Consider the following 18,227-nt stretch of genomic DNA (forward strand, 5'->3'; position numbering starts at 1 on the left):
TTATTCTAAATCTTTTATCTAAATAAGCAACTGAGGTCTGAATAGTGTCCACAAGTGCGTCTGTCCATGCTGTATTCCTCCAGGCTACATAGCTCTTCTTCAACACACAGGACATGAGTTTTCTGTTAATAGTTGTTCCCTATGGACTGTGAAAACCTTAAGGACAGGGTCTGTGTCATATGTATTTTTCTATCCCAGTGACCAGCATATCATTTGACATTTCACCAGTACTTGATGCAAGGAATGGAAAGGAATGAATGAATCAGCCATCATCTCAAGGACCTACAGACTGGTCCTACTTCCTAAGTCTGTTTTCCTCCAGACAGCCCTGGCGTCCAGGCAGTGGATGGAAATTGTTTACAGAGACCCCACTGCCTCCTTGACCTCGGGCATGGGGTAGCTCGTCTCAGCCGCCGCTCCTGACCTTGGTGTGATATAGCTTATGCCAGCAAATTTGGAAAACTCAGCAGTGGCCACAAGACTGGAAAAGGTCAGTTTTCATTTCAATCCCAAAGAAAGGCAATGCCAAAGAATGCTCAAACTACCACACAATTGCACTCATCTCACACGCTAGTAAAATAATGCTCAAAATTCTCCAAGCCAGGCTTCAGCAATACGTGAACTGTGGACTTCCAGATGTTCAAGCTGGTTTTAGAAAAGGCAGAGGAACCAGAGATCAAATTGCCAACATCCGCTGGATCATCAAAAAAGCAAGAGAGTTCCAGAAAGACATCTATTTCTGTATTATTGACTATGCCAAAGCCTTTGACTGTGCGGATCACAATAAACTGTGGAAAATTCTTCAAGAGATGGGAATACCAGACCACCTGACTTGCCTCGTGAGAAACCTATATGCAGATCAGGAAGCAACAGTTAGAACTGGACATGGAAAAACAGACTGGTTCCAAATAGGAAAAGGAGTAAATCAAGGCTGTATATTGTCACTCTGCTTATTTAACTTACATGCAGAGTACATCATGAGAAACTCTGGGCTGGAAGAACCACAAGCTGGAATCAAGATTGCTGGGAGAACTATCAATAACCTCAGATATGCAGATGACACCACCCTTATGACAGAAAGTGAAGAGGAACTAAAGAGTCTCTTGATGAAAGTGAAAGAAGAGAGTGAAAAAGCTGGCTTAAAGTTCAACATTCAGAAAACCAAGATCATGGCATCTGGTCCCAACACTTCATGGGAAATAGATGGGGAAACAGTGGAAACAGTGTCAGACTTTATTTTGGGGGGCTCCAGAATCACTGCAGATGGTGATTGCAGCCATGAAATTAAAAGACACTTACTCCTTGGAAGGAAAGTTATGACCAACCTAGATAGCATATTCAAAAGCAGAGACATTACTTTGCCGACTAAGGTCCGCCTAGTCAAGGCTATGGTTTTTCCAGTGGTCATGTATGGATGCGAGAGTTGGACTGTGAAGAAAGCTGAGCACCAAAGAATTGATGCTTTTGAACTGTGGTGTTGGAGAAGACTCTTGAGAGTCCCTTGGACTGCAAGGAGATCCAACCAGTCCATTCTAAAGGAGATCAGTCCTGGGTGTTCATTGGAAGGACTGATGCTGAAGCTGAAACTCCAATACTTTGTCCACCTCATGCGAAGAGTTGACTCACTGGAAAAGACCCTGATGCTGGGAGGGATTGCAGGTAGGAGGAGAAGGGGAGGACAGAGGATGAGATGGCTGGATGGCATCACCGACTCAATGGACATGGGTTTGGGTAGACTCTGGGAGTTGATGATGGACAGGGAGGCCTGGCATGTTGTGATTCATGGGGTCACAAAGAGTCAGACACAACTGAGCGACTGAACTGAACTGAACACCGCCTCCAAAAAACAGTGGCTGTGTATCAGGCACTGTGCTGGGCTCTGAAAGTGTGAAAAGCAATGAGACGTGGCCCTGCCCTCAAGAGGCTTAGCACCTAGAGAGAGGCACAGATCATCACTGTAACAGTCACGATGCTGAGATGCTTTCATAGAGCTGGACAGAAAGTATTATGAAGCCCCAGGGCAATACTTCTGAGCAATATTCAGGGAAGGTTTACAGAGACAGGGGGCCTGGACCGTGAAACATCCACTAGGAGTCACAGCTCTGTTTGTTCATCTTCATTCTATTTATTTACTTGGCTCTCCTGGGCCTTCACTGCTGCACAGGCTTTTCTCTGTTGTTGTGAGTGGGCTTCTCATTGCAGTGGCTTCTCTTGGTGCAGAGCACAGGCTCCGGGGCACATGGGCGTCAGTAGTTGTGGCTCCTGGGCTCTGGAGCGCAGGCTCAATAGGGATTGAACCTGAGTTACCTGCATTCGTAGGCAGATTCTTTACCACTGAGCCACCTGGGAAGCCCCGGGAAGTCACAGCTTTAGGAAGATTATGGAGCACAGCTGTCACACTCAGAAATTGGATTCAAAATGCAGGGTGAGGTTGGAGTTAAGAGGACATTGAAAAGTGGGTGAAGGCATGTGGACATCAGACCAGTGTCCCATGGAAGAAACAAACAGCAGAGGGGACTGCACATGGACTTTTGGGGGTTCTGGGGACACAGTCACAAACGTCTCAAGCAGCCCAACATGTTTGGAATATCCTTAAAGTCTTCTGTTTTGTCCTAAAAACACATGTGAATTTTGCATCTGACAGCTGAATATGGGCATGTTTATGTAATGGAAAAACCCTTTTCTGGCCTAAACCCTGGGTAAAATTGTGTCCTAGGAAGATGTCCTAGGAACACCCCAGAGTTCTGCATGCACCTTGGCACACTGTGAGCATACTGGGCTGACTTGGTGACGTTGGTGGCAGACCTCAAAGGTTCTGGCATGAGATGTGGCATCAAGAAAGCAGGTGTTGTGGATGGAGCTCTGAGCTGTCAGTGGCATTCATGGTCCCAGGGGACAGTCATTGCCTTGGGAGGAACAGAGAGGAGATACTGCCTTTAAGTTCTAAAAGAAGTTGTTCCAACTCAGCAGACACAATGTTCTTAGAAGTCAAGGTGTTTGATTTGCTAAAAAGTATTTTGGAATACAGAAGGCCAGTACCTGAAAAGAAGCTTGGTGTAAAGCTGACACTAGAACTTCAAAGACCCAGGCCACCCAGTCTGCAAACCAGATAAAAAGATGCCCTCCTGAGAAGGGAGTTTCTGAGCAGGAAAGGATGTGTTAGAATTTGGAGGGTCCCTGAGAAGGAGCCTGGTGCCCAGCTGAGAGGTGGAGAGTGTCAGAGAGAACTCTGGATTTGTTGGGAATCCCTAGAGGCAAAGACATTTTTGGCAGACCCCAGAAATATGTGTCATGCTGCATGGAGTGGAGGGCGTGAGAGATGGCACATGGGCACCAGGGGCAGAGAGGTCGCAGGGACAGGCCTGCATTTTCCAGGGTCCCAGACAAGGACATTGGAAATCTAGGTCGAATCCAGCATTAGGACAGGACACCTAACTCCATCCCCATGACAGAATCTCCTTGCCAACCTCAGACCTGAAATATATCCAGGAGTGAAAGGGGAACAGAGATAACACTGTATTTAACTGAATGTAAACCTGAAATTTCGGAGAAGGCAATGGCACCCCACTCCAGTACTCTTGCCTGGAAAATCCCATGGACGGAGGAGCCTTGTAGGCTGCAGTCCATGGGGTCGCGAAGAGTCGGACACGACTGAGCGACTTCACTTTCGCTTTTCACTTTCATGCATTGGAGAAGGAAATGGCAACCCACTCCAGTGTTCTTGCCTGGAGAATCCCAGGGACAGGGGAGCCTGGTGGGCTGCCGTCTATGGGGTCGCACAGAGTCAGACACGACTGAAGCGACGCAGCAGCAGCAGCAAACCTGAAATTTAAACATAAAGAAATCTCTGTGTTTTGGCAATCAGGTGACAATAGGAGCCTGAGGTAGACATTTGGTACTTTTATAGGAAAATTAAGTTGTCATTTTTGCAGCGTGGTTGGCTTGGGATATTCTTCCCCATTCCACAGAGATTTTAAGAAGACTGTCTGACAGCAGAGCTCAGAATGGATGGAGGAGAGAGACAGGGAAAGCAGGCTCCCAGGGAAGATGGAAAGAAGTGAGCAGGAGGCTTCTCCCCACTCTGCAATTGGGGACTGAATGTTCCCTGGCATGGAGAAGAGAACTGAGCAGATGAAGAGGGAAAATAAACAGTGGAAGTCATCCTTGCCCAGGTCTCATGTGCTTCAGAAGATGCTCAGGTTCTATCAACCAGCTGATGCTATCTTGCCTCCTTTCAGTTGTCCTTGGGTACAAGATGGGGAGCCGTATTAATCACCAATGTGGTCCAAGAAGGGGCTGTGTGGGAGATGCTGTGCAAATCAGCGTAAGAGCCGGGGCTTTGGTTCCCAGCCCAGCCACAGCAGCTGGTGCCAGTTTAATGCAGTGACCCCATTTCTGCCATGGCTGAAACCCAAGCAGACATTACTCAGAGAGGCTGAAAGGCTTTCTGGCTGAGCAAAAGTCCACGTGACCTCTGCAAGCCAGGCCAGAGGCACTAACCTGGAAGGACTGGAGCCACTGCTTGGTTTTTGTGTGACAAATTAGCCATCAGACTTCCAGGATATAACTCACTGCTTGATAGACCTCCCCTCTCCTGTGGCAGAAGAACAGGAGCCAGCATGGCCTGGAAGCACTCTTCCTTGAAGTCTTTCATGGGGGCCAGGAATGGAGCCGCAGGATCATGTTTTTTCTTGCGTCTCAAATTGAACAAAGGGCAGTCCTTTTCATTTACTTTCCAAAGCAGCTCCTAGGAGATCTTTCTTTTATTGACTGGAATCCCTTGGCTTCCACATGGACCTAAAAGGAAGGAGGAGAAGATGGAGCAGTCTGAGAGGGATGGAGGTGGAGGGAACTATGAAGGGGGTCCTTATCTCACAGACCTCTGAAGCTGAGAGTGACATCAATTAGGATGTTTCAGACAATGCATGGTGCCTGGCATAATCCTTTTCTACTGTGTTATCCTATTAAAATGTGATACATTTTAAAGAAAAGGATCTGATGCTGCTCCACTTCTAATCCAATATTATAGCTCCAGCATCGCTGCCAAATTCCAGAGAAGAATCCTAACATTGGGCTGATGCCACCAATCTGAGTTCTTTTTTTTTTTTTTTGCCAGGTCTTCCTTGGCTCTGATGAGAACCACAACATTACCCCTTGGCTTCATCTATCCCCATTTCTTTCCCTGCCTATAACTCAGTGACCAGCTCCCTGCATACACAGCTGAAAAACACAGATCATGTGAAGGACAGGAGCATTACAAAAAGAAGCAGGCTTCATTCCAAGCTGTTTCATTTTCTTCTGCCTTGTCTTTTCAAAAACACTCATTTTATTTATTTTCTCACTCAACTGCTATATAAAGAAATATCGCTAGCCACTCACAGGGGCCGACATCCCCATTCAAGGGGATTGTATTACCAAAGGCTTTGCAGAGCAATCGCCAGACAAAAAGGTAGTCGGTGAATTCCAAGGAAATTAAATACTTTTATCTTGAAAAACACAAGCTCACAATCAGGCTTCAAAGGAACATAAATACAACACCGGGCTGTGAAAATCAGGATCCCCTTTCAAGGATGGAATAGAGGCCAGTGGCATTGACTCACAAAATCCTAAGAGAGCAGGAAGTTTGCTGTCTGGCATGGCGGGAATGAAAGTGTGAGACATCTTACCAAGAGTGGGGGCGAGTGATGAGAGGGGTGGGGGGAATTGTGGGGACATTTTCCCTTCTCTTTTTTCCCTGGGGGCCCAGCTCTATTATGCTGGCTCTCTAGTTTCTCTGGAGAGAGCCAAGACTGGAAACCTGAATATGGGAGTTTAGATAGTGTCTCAAAGTGATGCTTGCAGAGAAAGCCTCTTCCTAAACATATTGGATTGACTGCTCAGAGACAGGGAAACTCTGGGATTGGGGGTAGGGGGAGGGCAGAAAGCGTGATCAGGAACAGAGGTGAACCATGGCCCAGTGTGTTTGCATCAAAGGAGGTCAACGAGTATAAAGACCCCAGCCGCACCGTGTCTGCAAAGTAAGGCAAGATTAAGTCAATGGATCTTCGATCCAAACATTTGATGTAATGTTCCCAAGGAGAGAAGGGGTTTTTATAAGTGGAACTCACAGCCCATACATGGGCTTCCCTGGTGGCTCAGTGGTAAAGAAAACACCTGCAATGCAGGAGACACGAGTTGGATTCCTGGTTCAGGAAGAACCCCTGGAAAAGGAAATGACAACCCATTCCAGTATTCTTGCCCGAGAAATCCCATGGATAGAGGAGCCTGCTGCTGCTGCTAAGTTGCTTCAGTTGTGTCCGACTCTGTGCGACCCCATAGATGGCAACCCACCAGGCTCTCCCATCCCTGGGATTCTCCAGGCAAGAACACTGAAGTGGGTTGCCATTTCCTTCAGCGCATGAAAGTGAGAAGTGGAAGTGAAGTTGCTTCAGTCATGTCTGACTCCGTGCGACCCCATAGATGGCAGCCCACCAGGCTCCTCCGTCCATGGGATTTTCCAAGCAAAAGTACTGGAGTGAGGTGCCATTGCCTTCTCTGATAGAGGAGCCTGGCGGGCTGCAAATCCATGGGGTCGCAAAAGAGTCGGTCATGACTGAGTACTAAACAACAGCACAGCCTCCCTCCCCAGTCACTTGGGACAGTGCTGGGGCAGTGGTCCTAGGAATGACTTCAGTCACGGGGAGCCAGGTTGAGTTCTGTAATCATGCTTCTACAGCACGAGGGACAATGGGGGCCCCCAGTTCCCCGGAGAGGTGGTGTAGGGTAGGGATACAGGCTTAGACTCCGGCTTCCATTTGAATCAGCCACTTCCGCTTGCCAGCTGTGGGGTCCTGGGCAAGTTACCTGATTCCAGTACCTTGGTTTCCTTATCTGGAACATGGAGACAAGGGTAGTGCCAATTTCACAGGGCAACTGTTAGGACTGGATTAAAACGTGCAGCCTAGTAAGCTGGCTCATAGTAGACATTCATAAAGGTCAGCTCTATTTTTATAAACGTTAGCTGGGCAGCCAGACTTACCTGGATTTCACATCTTAGCTCTGAAGACTTGGGCAAATTCTTGAAATTCTCTGCATTTCTGTTTCTTTAACTGTCAAATGCTGACAGTAGACCTTCTTTATAATATTTTTAATGAGAATTGAATGAGATCCGAGGTGCTCAAGCTTATACTTTGATAAATTGTAAAGTGCCCCTTCTATAATTTTTATTTCGATAAATTGCAAAATTTATCAGATGCATTTCCCATCCCTTTTCTATTCTGTCGCTTTTCCTACCCTAATGCCATCACTGTCTCCAGAATCTGCTAAGGTCTAGTCGACAGATGTCACGATCGATGCAAGAAGAAATGGCACGCTTAGTTTCACAGACCTCAGCGGTGCACACGTGATGATTCACTTTGTATTTTCTGAAAAGGTTATGCAGGTCAGCTCATATATGGGCAAGTAAAGGTGCTATTTACAACAAATAAGTCCATAGAGATGGGGCCATTTAATATATTTGCATGACTGTAGGTGAACGTGGCTCTGAATTTTTTTTTTTTAATTTAGTTGCTAAGTCATGGCTGACTCTTTGCGACCCCATGGACTGTAGCTCTCCAGGATCATCTGTCCGTGGGATTTCCCAGGCAAGAATACTGGAGTGGGTTGCCATTTCCTTCTCCAGGGGATCTTCCTGACCCAAGGATCGAACCCTGGTCTCCTGCATTGGCAGGCGGATTCTTTACTGCTGAGCCACCAGAGAGCTTCTAGACTCTGAATTAGTAAGTGCTCGAAAATCATATTGGTCAAAGAATCCATTTTCTTATCAAATGTTGTCAGTCTGGAAGATTGCACCAAGCTTCAGCACCTAGCATAGTGCTCAGCTCATGGGAGTTTCTCAAGAAGAATGTGTTGACTGATGTCAAAGACAAAATACACTGCCTCCTAAAGGGATTGTGGTACCAGTCTCTCCTCTCTCTGCCCCTGCCACGTGACCCCTGTTGCCTCTGCCTCTTTGCTTCCCAGGCTCTCATTCAAAAGGAATTGTCCTGCCTTGCATTTGTAGATTTCCACAGGACCATCAGGAGATATGCACAGGTTTTAATGTCTGGGATATATGTGCACCTGAAGCCAGGAGGTGACTATTTGCTGGTCAGAACCAAAAGCAGAGCAGGTGGCTGGGTGGGTGGGTGGAGATTCAAATCTATTCAGAAATATTCCCTTGCAGGTGGCCCATTCCTGTCGGTGGTTCTGGAGACAGCATTCTTCATTTGCACTTGTCAACTATCACTTGTGTTTGTGGGCAATCTGTGAATGACACTAAAGTTAGTCTTTAATCTACCAAAAGTTTATGGGGAGAGTTTGATTCCATTTTAGTTCAATAGTCTTACTTCTGGGACCCAACTGAGCCTCAGAAACTCGTGTCAGGAAAATCTCAGTTTGAAAGCCATCTGTCTGAATGGCTTCTGTGTGGTCTTGCCTGAAGACGGGAGGGGTGGGGGTGATAAGATGACCCCAGTACAGGTGTGGAGGCATCTATGGGTGCATCATGGGCCTTGGGGCCAGACTGGAGGGAGCCCACATGACAGGCTCCCCTGAGTGATGGCTGTGAGCCGGGGAAGGCGTCTGACTTCTAGGAGAATGACTAATGACGACGTTAAGGGAACCGCTGCTCCCTCCTAACTGCTTCCCGCTCACTCCCCACTCCATCTGTTTCTCAGCTGCAACTCTGCCAGCAATCTATTCTTGCCTCCCCTTTCCAATAAGTTCCTAAAGGCACGAGCAGTATATAAGCCCCGCTCCTACGGGGAGGGGGCCACTCAGCCCGGAGTCAGCACGCTGGAGCTGACAGCGCTGATTAACGTGCTGGTCTTGGAACACGAGAAGCTGGGAAAGAGAGGCTGTGGGGTGTTTCACTGACTCATGGTTTCTACCAGAACCCTGTTTAAACCTAGGCTCCTCCAAGAAGCTTTCCCTCACCTGATCAAGATATCCCAGTACAGATCACCTGTTTGTTTATAACTCTCCCCCAGCCCCACCCCCCAGACCTGCTCAGGACCACGTACGGTCAAGTCCACATTGTGGGTCATCCACATCATGTTCAGCCCCACTTTGGCCAGCCATTCAGTACAATCTGGGCCATCTGCCTGTGTCACCAGGCTAGGAGAACTGGATGAGGGCTAGTGCTCAAACTCTCAGTCATGTCTGACTCTGCGACCCCATGGACTGCAGCCTCCACGCTCCTCTGTCCATGGGATTTCTCAGGCAAGAATACTGGAGTGGGCTGCCATTTCCTCCTCCAGGAAATCTTCCCGACCCAGGGAACAAACCCATGTTGTCTCTTACATCTCCTACACTGGCAGGCGGATTCTTTACCCCTAGTGCCACCTGGGAATAATAGATGAGGGCTGGCCCACTTTATTATAATTTAAAAGCATTTGATTAGGAGTGAGTACATATCACAATATGAATCGAAAGTTTTGGGTAATGCAGGCTTCTATACCTGTGATGTCCTTATCCTCTTTCTGTCAGTTCATTTTTTCAACAAGCATTTATTGACTCTTATGATGGGCCATGATTGTGGTTTTACAGAGCTGAACAAGACATGGATCCTCCTCTCAAGGGAATCACAGTCTAGTGGGAAATCAAGGTATCTACATTAAACTAATGATTATTCTATGCAGTTTTAGAGTGATACAAGATGTATTAGAAATCTTCTGACCAGAAAGATCACTCGGGCACAGGAATGGTAAAGTTGAGAAGGACAGGCTGTGTGCAGAGAAATCATTTTGGAGTCTTCAGCCAAAGTCCAGGCAAAAGATGGTGGGGGCTTGAGCTAGGGAAGTGGTAGGAGAGACCGATAGAAGGGTAAGAAATTAAAAAGCATTTAGGAGGTTAAATCAGCAGGACAGTACATGGAGGAGAGGCAAGAGACCCAGTGCAGGGAAATAGGAGAATATGCTTCAGAGCAGGCAAAGACAATTGAGAAGCCTGGGGGAGAGCAGAGAGCAATGGCTTCATGAAAAAAAGAAGGAAGAGGAAGTTCCCTGATGGGCCCATGGTTAGGATTTGGCAGTTTTACTGCTGTGGCCCAGGTTCAGTCCCTGGTTGGGGGAAATGAGATCCCAACAACCTCACAGTGTAGACAAAGGAAAAAAAAATTCAAAAAAGGGGTTGGTTGACAATGTCAAGTGTTACAAGAAGTCATTTAAGTTCAGGACTGGAAATTTTCTGATAGATTAGAAACAAAATGTTCAGTGGTGACCCTGATGAACTTGGTTTTAGCGGCACAAAACAAAATTTCATGGGATGACAAGTAAATATTCGGGAGGATAAAAGTGAATTCAGAGCACAATCATTTTCTCCTTTAGATACCATAGACAGATCACCTAGCACCTAAAAGCTTTTCTTGAGTGTCCAAAACTATGTTTGAAGTCTGAAAAAAATTATTAGCTTCAAACTGCAAAAAGAAAACTGCTAAATTAAGTTGACATGTGTAATTAAATATCTCCAAGATGTAACACTGTTTCAACTTCATTAACTTTAAATTTAATATTCATGAAAACTTCATTACATTTAGAAACAATTTTTTTTCAGCTTGATTTTTCTCCTTTTGCAAACATTCTCTTATATGCACAACAACTGCTAAGAAATCACAGCCAATTTACATTAATTGTTGCTTGCCACTCTGTCTCATCAGAAGCAGAATTTTAAAAATGCATTTAACATACAATGTGGGTACATTTTCTTTTTGTTTCGTGTGGGATGGGGCCTCCAACTGTAAGTGTTTTAAGAGCTGTCTTAAAATAGTTCTGATATAGACAAACTGTTTCAAAAAGCTTGGCCAGGGAAGAAAGGAAAAAAGAAGGGTATTCACTAGACAGAGCTGGAGGGAGGAGAAGGATTTTTTTTTCTTTTTTAATTTTTAATTAATATTTTATATTGGAGTATAGCCAAGTAACAATGCTGTGATAGTTTCAGGTGGACAGCAAAGGGATTCAGTCATACATATACATGTATCCATTCTCCCCCAAACTCCCCTCCTATCCAGGCTGCCACATAACATTTAGCAGAGTTCCCTGTGCTATACAGTAGGACCTTGTTGGTTATCCATTTAAAATATAGTAGTGTGTAGACATTGATAAGAAGGGAAAGACTCGAGTGTGTTTTCATGCTGAGGGAAAAAGCCAGTGGGGAAGACAAGATTGGGGAGGGCCAAGATTGGGACAGAGGGCGACAGGGAAACACTAGAGCCCAGATGGGGGAACTGGACCTGAGGGTTGAACGCCTCCTCTGCAGAAACACAAGGGGAGGCTGAGTTCCTAAAAGAGGATCCTAATCTTTTTTCTGGAGCTGAAGCTTCAATACTTTGGCCACCTGATGCAAAGAACTAACTCACTGGAAGAGACCCTGATGCTGGGAAAGATTGAAGGCAAAAGGAGAAGGGGGTGACAGAGGATGAGATGGTTAGATACCATCACCAGCTCAATGGACATGAATGTGAGCAAACTCCGGGAGATAGTGGAGGACAGAGGAGCCTGGCATGCTGGTCCATGGGGTCCCAAAGAGTTGGACACGACTTAGTGACTGAATAACAGTGTTTTTTCTATATCAGGCAGAACTATCTGAAGGTGATAGGAAAGTCCATGGTACCTCAACAGTCACCTGGGGCTCTGTTTACCTAAACAGGTGGGCCTCCTTGGTATCAGTTATCATTCCCCTTCACTGGGGAGCCCTTTCTCCACAGGGGCCGGCTGGAGAAACTGGTTAGTCCATGATGTTCAGGTGCATGTTCTAAAACCCGGTTCTCACCACCCCTAAAGCTACGGCTGCACACCTCAGCTAGATTCTTGGGGCATTCCCCCTTAAGTGTCCCTTTTGTCTCTCTCATATTCCTATGGTCAAAACCTTCTGCCTAAATGGTTCCAGGTTAGAGGGACAGATCATCAAAGAAGCCCAAGCACCTTCCTCCTGGAAGGAAGAAATCTACTCCAAACTCTATATGCGTTCCCTTAGAACTGAGTTTTTGTCTCTTGTTTTTGATTATTCAAAATAGAGGATGTTGTATTCATGCAGGTCCTCAAGAGTTGGCTGTGTGGACCTGCAGACCAGAGTGTGTAACCCATTGGGTGCATTCACGATGTGAGCTCTTGGAGTAGCTGGTTATTAGTATAGGCAGGTGCTGTGCCACGCTGTTATTTTAGAAACAAAACAAAACCCCCAAAAAAACGAGACATTCACTTGAGGCTTTGTGAGAGGAAACCCAAGGCATCTTGAAATGGCTAGGCAGGGATATTTTTCCAGCTTTCCCAAGTACAGGAAGCAGTGTCAGATTTCTGCTCCTAAACCCTGGTTCATCTCAGCGTTGCAAGACGCTGGCTCTCCCTGACACGACATAGCTCTGTGTCCCATGAGGGCACTGCTGGTTGAACAGACACTCAAAATGTGCAAGTATTCAGGAAGAGCACAGGAGGGAAGCCACACTCTTGGCACTTTCCTAGATAAAAGCTGCTTTTAGATTTATGATTGTGGCCCCTGGTGAATCAGAGTTTCATGTGTTTCTGACGCTCCTCCCTCTCCAAAAAGCATCCAGTTACATAGCTAATGTGGTGTTTGACATTGCAGAAGTGAAACAACCGTATAATTCTAGAAATATTTGTTAAGTATATGTTATTTGGACAGTTATCATACAAGAAAGTGAGGTTTAACCATATATGGTGCCTGACTTGAAGAAACTTAGCTAAGTACGATGCTTTCCCAAATACCAATTTGCAAACAAATTTTAGGCCTGGCTGGAAAAGAATCACCTGTGAAATGCATTTAAAAATACAGATTCCTAGGCATCATTTCCAGAGGTAGGGATTCCGTAGGTCTAGGGTAAGGACTAGGGATCTATGTTTTTAATGAGCTTCCCAGATGGTTCTGATGGCCTTCAGGTTTGGGAACCACTGGTCTGGTGGAATAAAAAGTTTTACTTTCCAAGGAAATATTTTAGTAACATGTTGACACAGATAAGTAAAAGAAACTTTTTTCTATCCACAGTTTAGTTACAAGTTTTTTATATCCATAGATATAAATGGCTTTATATCAAGCAAACACAGTGTTAGGAAGATTGACTACATTTTTGTGAAACAGCTAGAATTTGCTGGTATTTTGATATCATTGTTATTGTTGCTGTATAGTCCCTAACTTGTGTCTGACTCTTTTGCAACCCCATGGACTGTAGCCCGCCAGGCTTCTCTGTTCGTGGGATTTCCCAGGCAAGAATACTGGAGTGGGTAGCCATTTCCTTCTCCAGGGGAGCTTCCTGACCCAGGGATCGAACTTGCATCTCCTGCATTGCAGGCGGCTTTTTTACCACTGAGCCACCTGGGAAACCCTTTGGTATCTCTAGGCGAAATCCAATTTTGCCTAAGCCCATTTTCAGAAAATGACCGCCACTCCCACCCCAAGAAGCTTCTCACCAATCTCCTCCATTTGCATCTACATGCCCTTCCCCTCTTCTCCTCCAGCTGTGCTCTGCTTTTGTTTCAAAAGAATAATTATATCTCAGGGAACATGTGTGTAAAGCATCTACAAGTCTCAAGTGCTGGTAATTCAAATAACATTCAGCATTTTTCGTAGAATAATTATGTCTCCCAGCTCTTTTGTGCTATTTTTTACTTGTTCTCACTTTCTTACAGGACTAGGAATGGAGAATATTGGTGGAATCTTTGTGGTTCTTATTTGTGGCTTAATCGTGGCCATTTTTATGGCTATGTTGGAGTTTTTATGGACTCTCCGACACTCAGAAGCGACTGAGGTAAACCTTCTAATGGGTATGACCTATATAACGTTGGCAGGCAGGGCAAAGTTCAGAGGCTCATGCAGGGACAAAGGTCATTTCAGTCAGAACCTGTGAAATCCCACAGGAGGGTAGGGGGCCCACGGATTTAGCACAACTGTGATTTAAGGTATAGTATTAAAAGGAGAAGCAAGCAAAAGTAACCAGGTTACGATGGAAACAGTGGCTTTGGCTCTTCCATCTTGAGTATCTTTTTGCCTTGGAGGTAAAAGCTGTCTAGAGCTATGATCCTAATTCATGAGAGCTCAAAATGGCACCTTCCTTCTCAGAGATTTGGAAGAAGTTTAATTCTCAGACCTGTGACTTAGAAACTGTGCTAATTAAGCTTCACACAGATGGAAGAGTCTGAGAAGGAGGAAAAAGACTATCCGATTGAACCCCTATTCTACCTCCTTGCATGCTACCTGCATTACTTGTTTATTTTAATTGGGGTGTAATTGCTTTGCAGTGTTGTGCTAGTTTCTGCTATACGACGGAGTCAGTCAGCCGTATGTGCACACATGTTCCCTGCCCCTCACTTCCTCTCTCCCCACCCTACCTCTAGGTCATCACAGAGCACCGAGCTGAGTGCCCTGTGCTATACAGCAGCTTCCCGTTAGCTATCTATGTCAGCCATGGTATAGAGAGCAGTATGGAGGTTCCTCAAAAAACTAAAAATACAACTACCGTTATTTGGGTTTTAAAGTATACTGGCATCTATCTCAATCTCCCAACTCCTGAGCGTCCTAAAATCTCTCTCCCTAACTGACACTGGAGAAACAGCTCCTAACAATAGCTAAGAGTCCGGGGCTCCTATAAACCTCTGGGGTCCAGCCTCATGTAGGGCCTCAGTTTAACACAGCTCACCAATCTCTTCCTCTTTCTCATGTCCCCATAGGACTTCCCAGCCACCACCCACTGCTCATAACCCTTTGCTCCTTCACGACTAATGTTCCCTCCTGTCTCTCCAAGAGATCAGGAGTGACCAGCCCCCACTGAAGATCACCGCCTTAAAAATCCATCCACAGCTGGAGCCACGCTTGGGGCTGCCTCGCATGCTCTGGCCACCCCTCCACCTGGTTCTCAACTTTCCTCCGCTCCCCTAGGAGTATCCTTTTCCTCTCCTTTATTTTTCCTCCCTGGTCTCTTCCCCAAGTCCACAGCTACACGAATGTTTATCCCATAGTCTCAAATAACAGCCAAGTTACTATTGCTCTTGCCCTGCCTCTGTTACTATTGCTCTGGGCCTGCCTCTCTCCTCTTGCAAGCCCAGGTGATCCACTGCCTCCACCTCCGTGTTCTCACCTCCCATTCTGGACTCACTCAAGGACAGCTGGCTTCTCCCTACCTCTGCCCTGAAAGGTCATGGATAAGAGGCCTGACCCCTCCCAACGAACAAAACCGAAAGATAACCCACTGGGCCTTATTGGACCTCAGTGTGGCCCTTGATGAAGTGGGCAGTTCCTTCTAGAACTCTTTCCTCCCTTGCCCTGCCTGCTCCAGACTCTCTTGGTTCCCCACCTCCTTCTCTCTTTAGCATTACTGGCTCTCTTCCTCCATCTGCTCCTTCAACAATGATGCTCGTACCTCTCCGTAAGACCTCACTCAGGTGTTCCTTTCCTTGTGAAACCTTCCCCACGTCTCCTGCCTTCTCCCCCAAATCAGAACGCTGCTCATTTCTCCTCCCTTCCACCACCCCTGTAACCAGAGCATAGAGCATTCACACACTGTGTGCCAATTATTTTCAAACCAGCCTGGTTACTAGGCATTTTGCTACCCAAAATAAGGACTCAGTCTTTTGTGTCAGTATTCCCACTACAAAGCACAGTATTTGGTACTTAGTTGACAGTCAACAACAGTTGGAGAAGGAAATGGCAACCCACTCCAGTACTATCGCCTGGAAAATCCCATGGACAGAGCAGCCTGGTAGTCTACAGTCTATGGGGTCACAAAGAGTTGGATACAATTGAGTGACTTCACTTCACTTGACAGTCAATACATATATGTTGGTATATTCTGTCACATAGATTAGGCAGGAGATGGTAGGCTGCAGTCCATGGGGTCACTAAGAGTCAGACACGACTGAGCGACTTCACTTTCTCTTTTCACTTCCATGCATTGGAGAAGGAAATGGCAACCCATTCCAGTATTCTTGCCTGGAGAATCCCAGGGACAGGGGAGCCTGGTGGGCTGCCGTCTATGGGGTCGCACAGAGTCGGACATGACTGAAGCGACTTAGCAGCAGCAGCAGCAGCAGATGCTTTTGTTATTATTAGAAGCACAGAGAAGTCAAGACTTGCATAGAGTGTCTGCTATTTATTGACAGTCTTGAGTCTAGTCCTGACTCAGGCCATGTTCCATTAGGGGAGTCTACTTCTCTGTAGCTGCTTCAGGTAGAGGATCTGTGTAAGCTAGGTTATGTTCCCAAGAACTTGCACATGGTCTGAATGTACCTTGAAAAATTCAGTGAGGAGTTCAAGCTCTCCCAACATCTAGAAAGAAGAGTAAAGGCTACATGAACTATTTGACTATGGTAAAGCAACTTCCTGTTTCTGCTGATAGAATGGGAAGAGTGGAAGAGAGAACATGAAAGAAAAGAAAGTTCCTTCTCCCATCTGGGCCGGGGGGGCGGGGGGGGGGTGGCAGGGCGAGGGGGAAGTGTCCTTTCCAGCACAGAGAAGAGAACAAAGCAGAGCATGTACTCACTCTGAAGTAGGTAGGTTTAGATTCAACTTCTAGGTCAGCTATTTGTTAGTTGAATAAGTCTAGTAAAGTGTATAAATTCTTTGAGCCTCCATTTCCACATCTGTGAAATGGGTATAACCATGAGAGTCATGGGCTTCCCTGGTGGCTCAGATGGTAAAGAATTCACCTGCAATGGAGGAGACCTGGGTTCAGTTCCTGGGTTGGGAAGATTCCCCTGGAGGAGGGCGTGGCAACCCCACTCCAGTATTTTTTGCCTGGAGAATCCCATGGACAGAGGAACCTGGGAGAGCTTGAACTCCTCACTGAATTTTTCAAGGTACATCTAGACCATGGGCAAGGTCTTGGGAAAATAACCCAGCTTACACAGACCCTCTACCTGAAGCAGCTACAGAGAAGTAAGACTCCCCTGATGGAACAATTAGTGGAACAATCCACGCAATTGCAAAAAGTCGGACTCGACTGAATGACTAAGCATGGTTGTCACGGTACAGGTTCAAGATTCTTCATCGCAGTTCTGAAACCTAAAAAGCTCAGTGCATAAAGTTCCAAGTTTTTTGTTTGATGCCAGCGTATTTGGTGACAAACCTAGACTTGGACTTGTATGAGGCTAATGTTTATGGTCTTTCTCTCACTTGGTGTGAGCGTATATACCTTTTGCTACAGAAATATTAATGTGTTTGAATGTAGGGTCTCCCCCAGAGCCCACTGGAAGAGATACATAATGTATTTTATGTTCACTGTATTACCTTGTCCAAATCCAAAATATTCAAAAACACAGCTGGACCCACGAGTTTCTTATCAGGAGAGCTGCAGGAGTAGATGGCTGTTGTACAGTTCTTGTTAAAACAGCAGCCTCTCCAGCCATAACCAGCTGATTAAAAGAAATGAGACTTTTTAGCCTGAGAAGAGAATGTTCATGGAGACAGGGCTGCTTTTTCAAATACTTGAAAGACTGACATCTGGTAGCGGGATTACTTATTTAGTCAGCTTCAAGGTCCAAATTTAACTGGGATCAATGGATGGCAATTTCAGGGAGAGGAATTCAGTCAGTAGAAGGAAGCAGCGTTTAAGGGAAATATGCAAAACTGGTAGGGGCGCTTTCCCACCGTGGTGAGATCATTGTCTTTGAAGGTGTTCAAAGTTGAAACAACCAGCTGGTAGGGCTGTTGCACACGATAGTATGGAGGATGTTTGAATATTAAATAGCGGGTGGAAGTGAGAGGATGAGTTGAAAGGCCATCGATCATTTAAGATGATACAATTCTAAAACTCTGCGCCCTGATGGCTCGCCCGAACTAGCACGCAGGGGACCCTATGGGGCTGCTCTTGAAAGATGGGGCTGTGACCTCCTCGTGTCCTGCAGGGGTCCGTCTGCCAGGAGATGGTGAGCGAGCTGCGTAACATCATCCTATGCCAGGACACTGTCCATCCGCGCCGGCGGCGCTCTGGGCTGCCGCCGCCCCGGCCCCCCATCCCGGAGGAGCAGCGCCGGCCCCGGGGCACCGCGACGCTCAGCAACGGCAAGCTGTGCGGGGCCGGGGAGCCCGACCAGTTGGCGCAGAGACTGGCCCAGGAGGCCGCCCTGGTGGCCCGCGGCTGCACGCATATCCGCGTGTGCCCCGAGTGCCGCCGCTTCCAGGGCCTGCGGGCGCGGCCGTCCCCGGCGCGCAGCGAGGAGAGCCTGGCGTGGGAGAAGGCCACCAACAGCAGCGAGCCCGAGTAA

The 18,227-nt window shown here is 46.6% G+C and overlaps 1 protein-coding gene across 1 annotated transcript in view; it reads left to right on the forward strand.

Moving 5' to 3' along the window:
- Positions 1–18,227, forward strand: part of GRIK4 (glutamate ionotropic receptor kainate type subunit 4) — a 344,872-nt gene extending 326,645 nt beyond the window's left edge. The window contains exons 18-19 of the mRNA XM_068988252.1: positions 13,659–13,777; positions 17,868–18,227. Coding sequence (XP_068844353.1) covers positions 13,659–13,777; positions 17,868–18,227 — 479 coding nt within the window. The remainder of the gene's footprint in view (positions 1–13,658; positions 13,778–17,867) is intronic.

The sequence above is a fragment of the Capricornis sumatraensis genome, chromosome 16, assembly GCF_032405125.1.
Source record: "Capricornis sumatraensis isolate serow.1 chromosome 16, serow.2, whole genome shotgun sequence".
Lineage (NCBI taxonomy): Eukaryota > Metazoa > Chordata > Mammalia > Artiodactyla > Bovidae > Capricornis > Capricornis sumatraensis.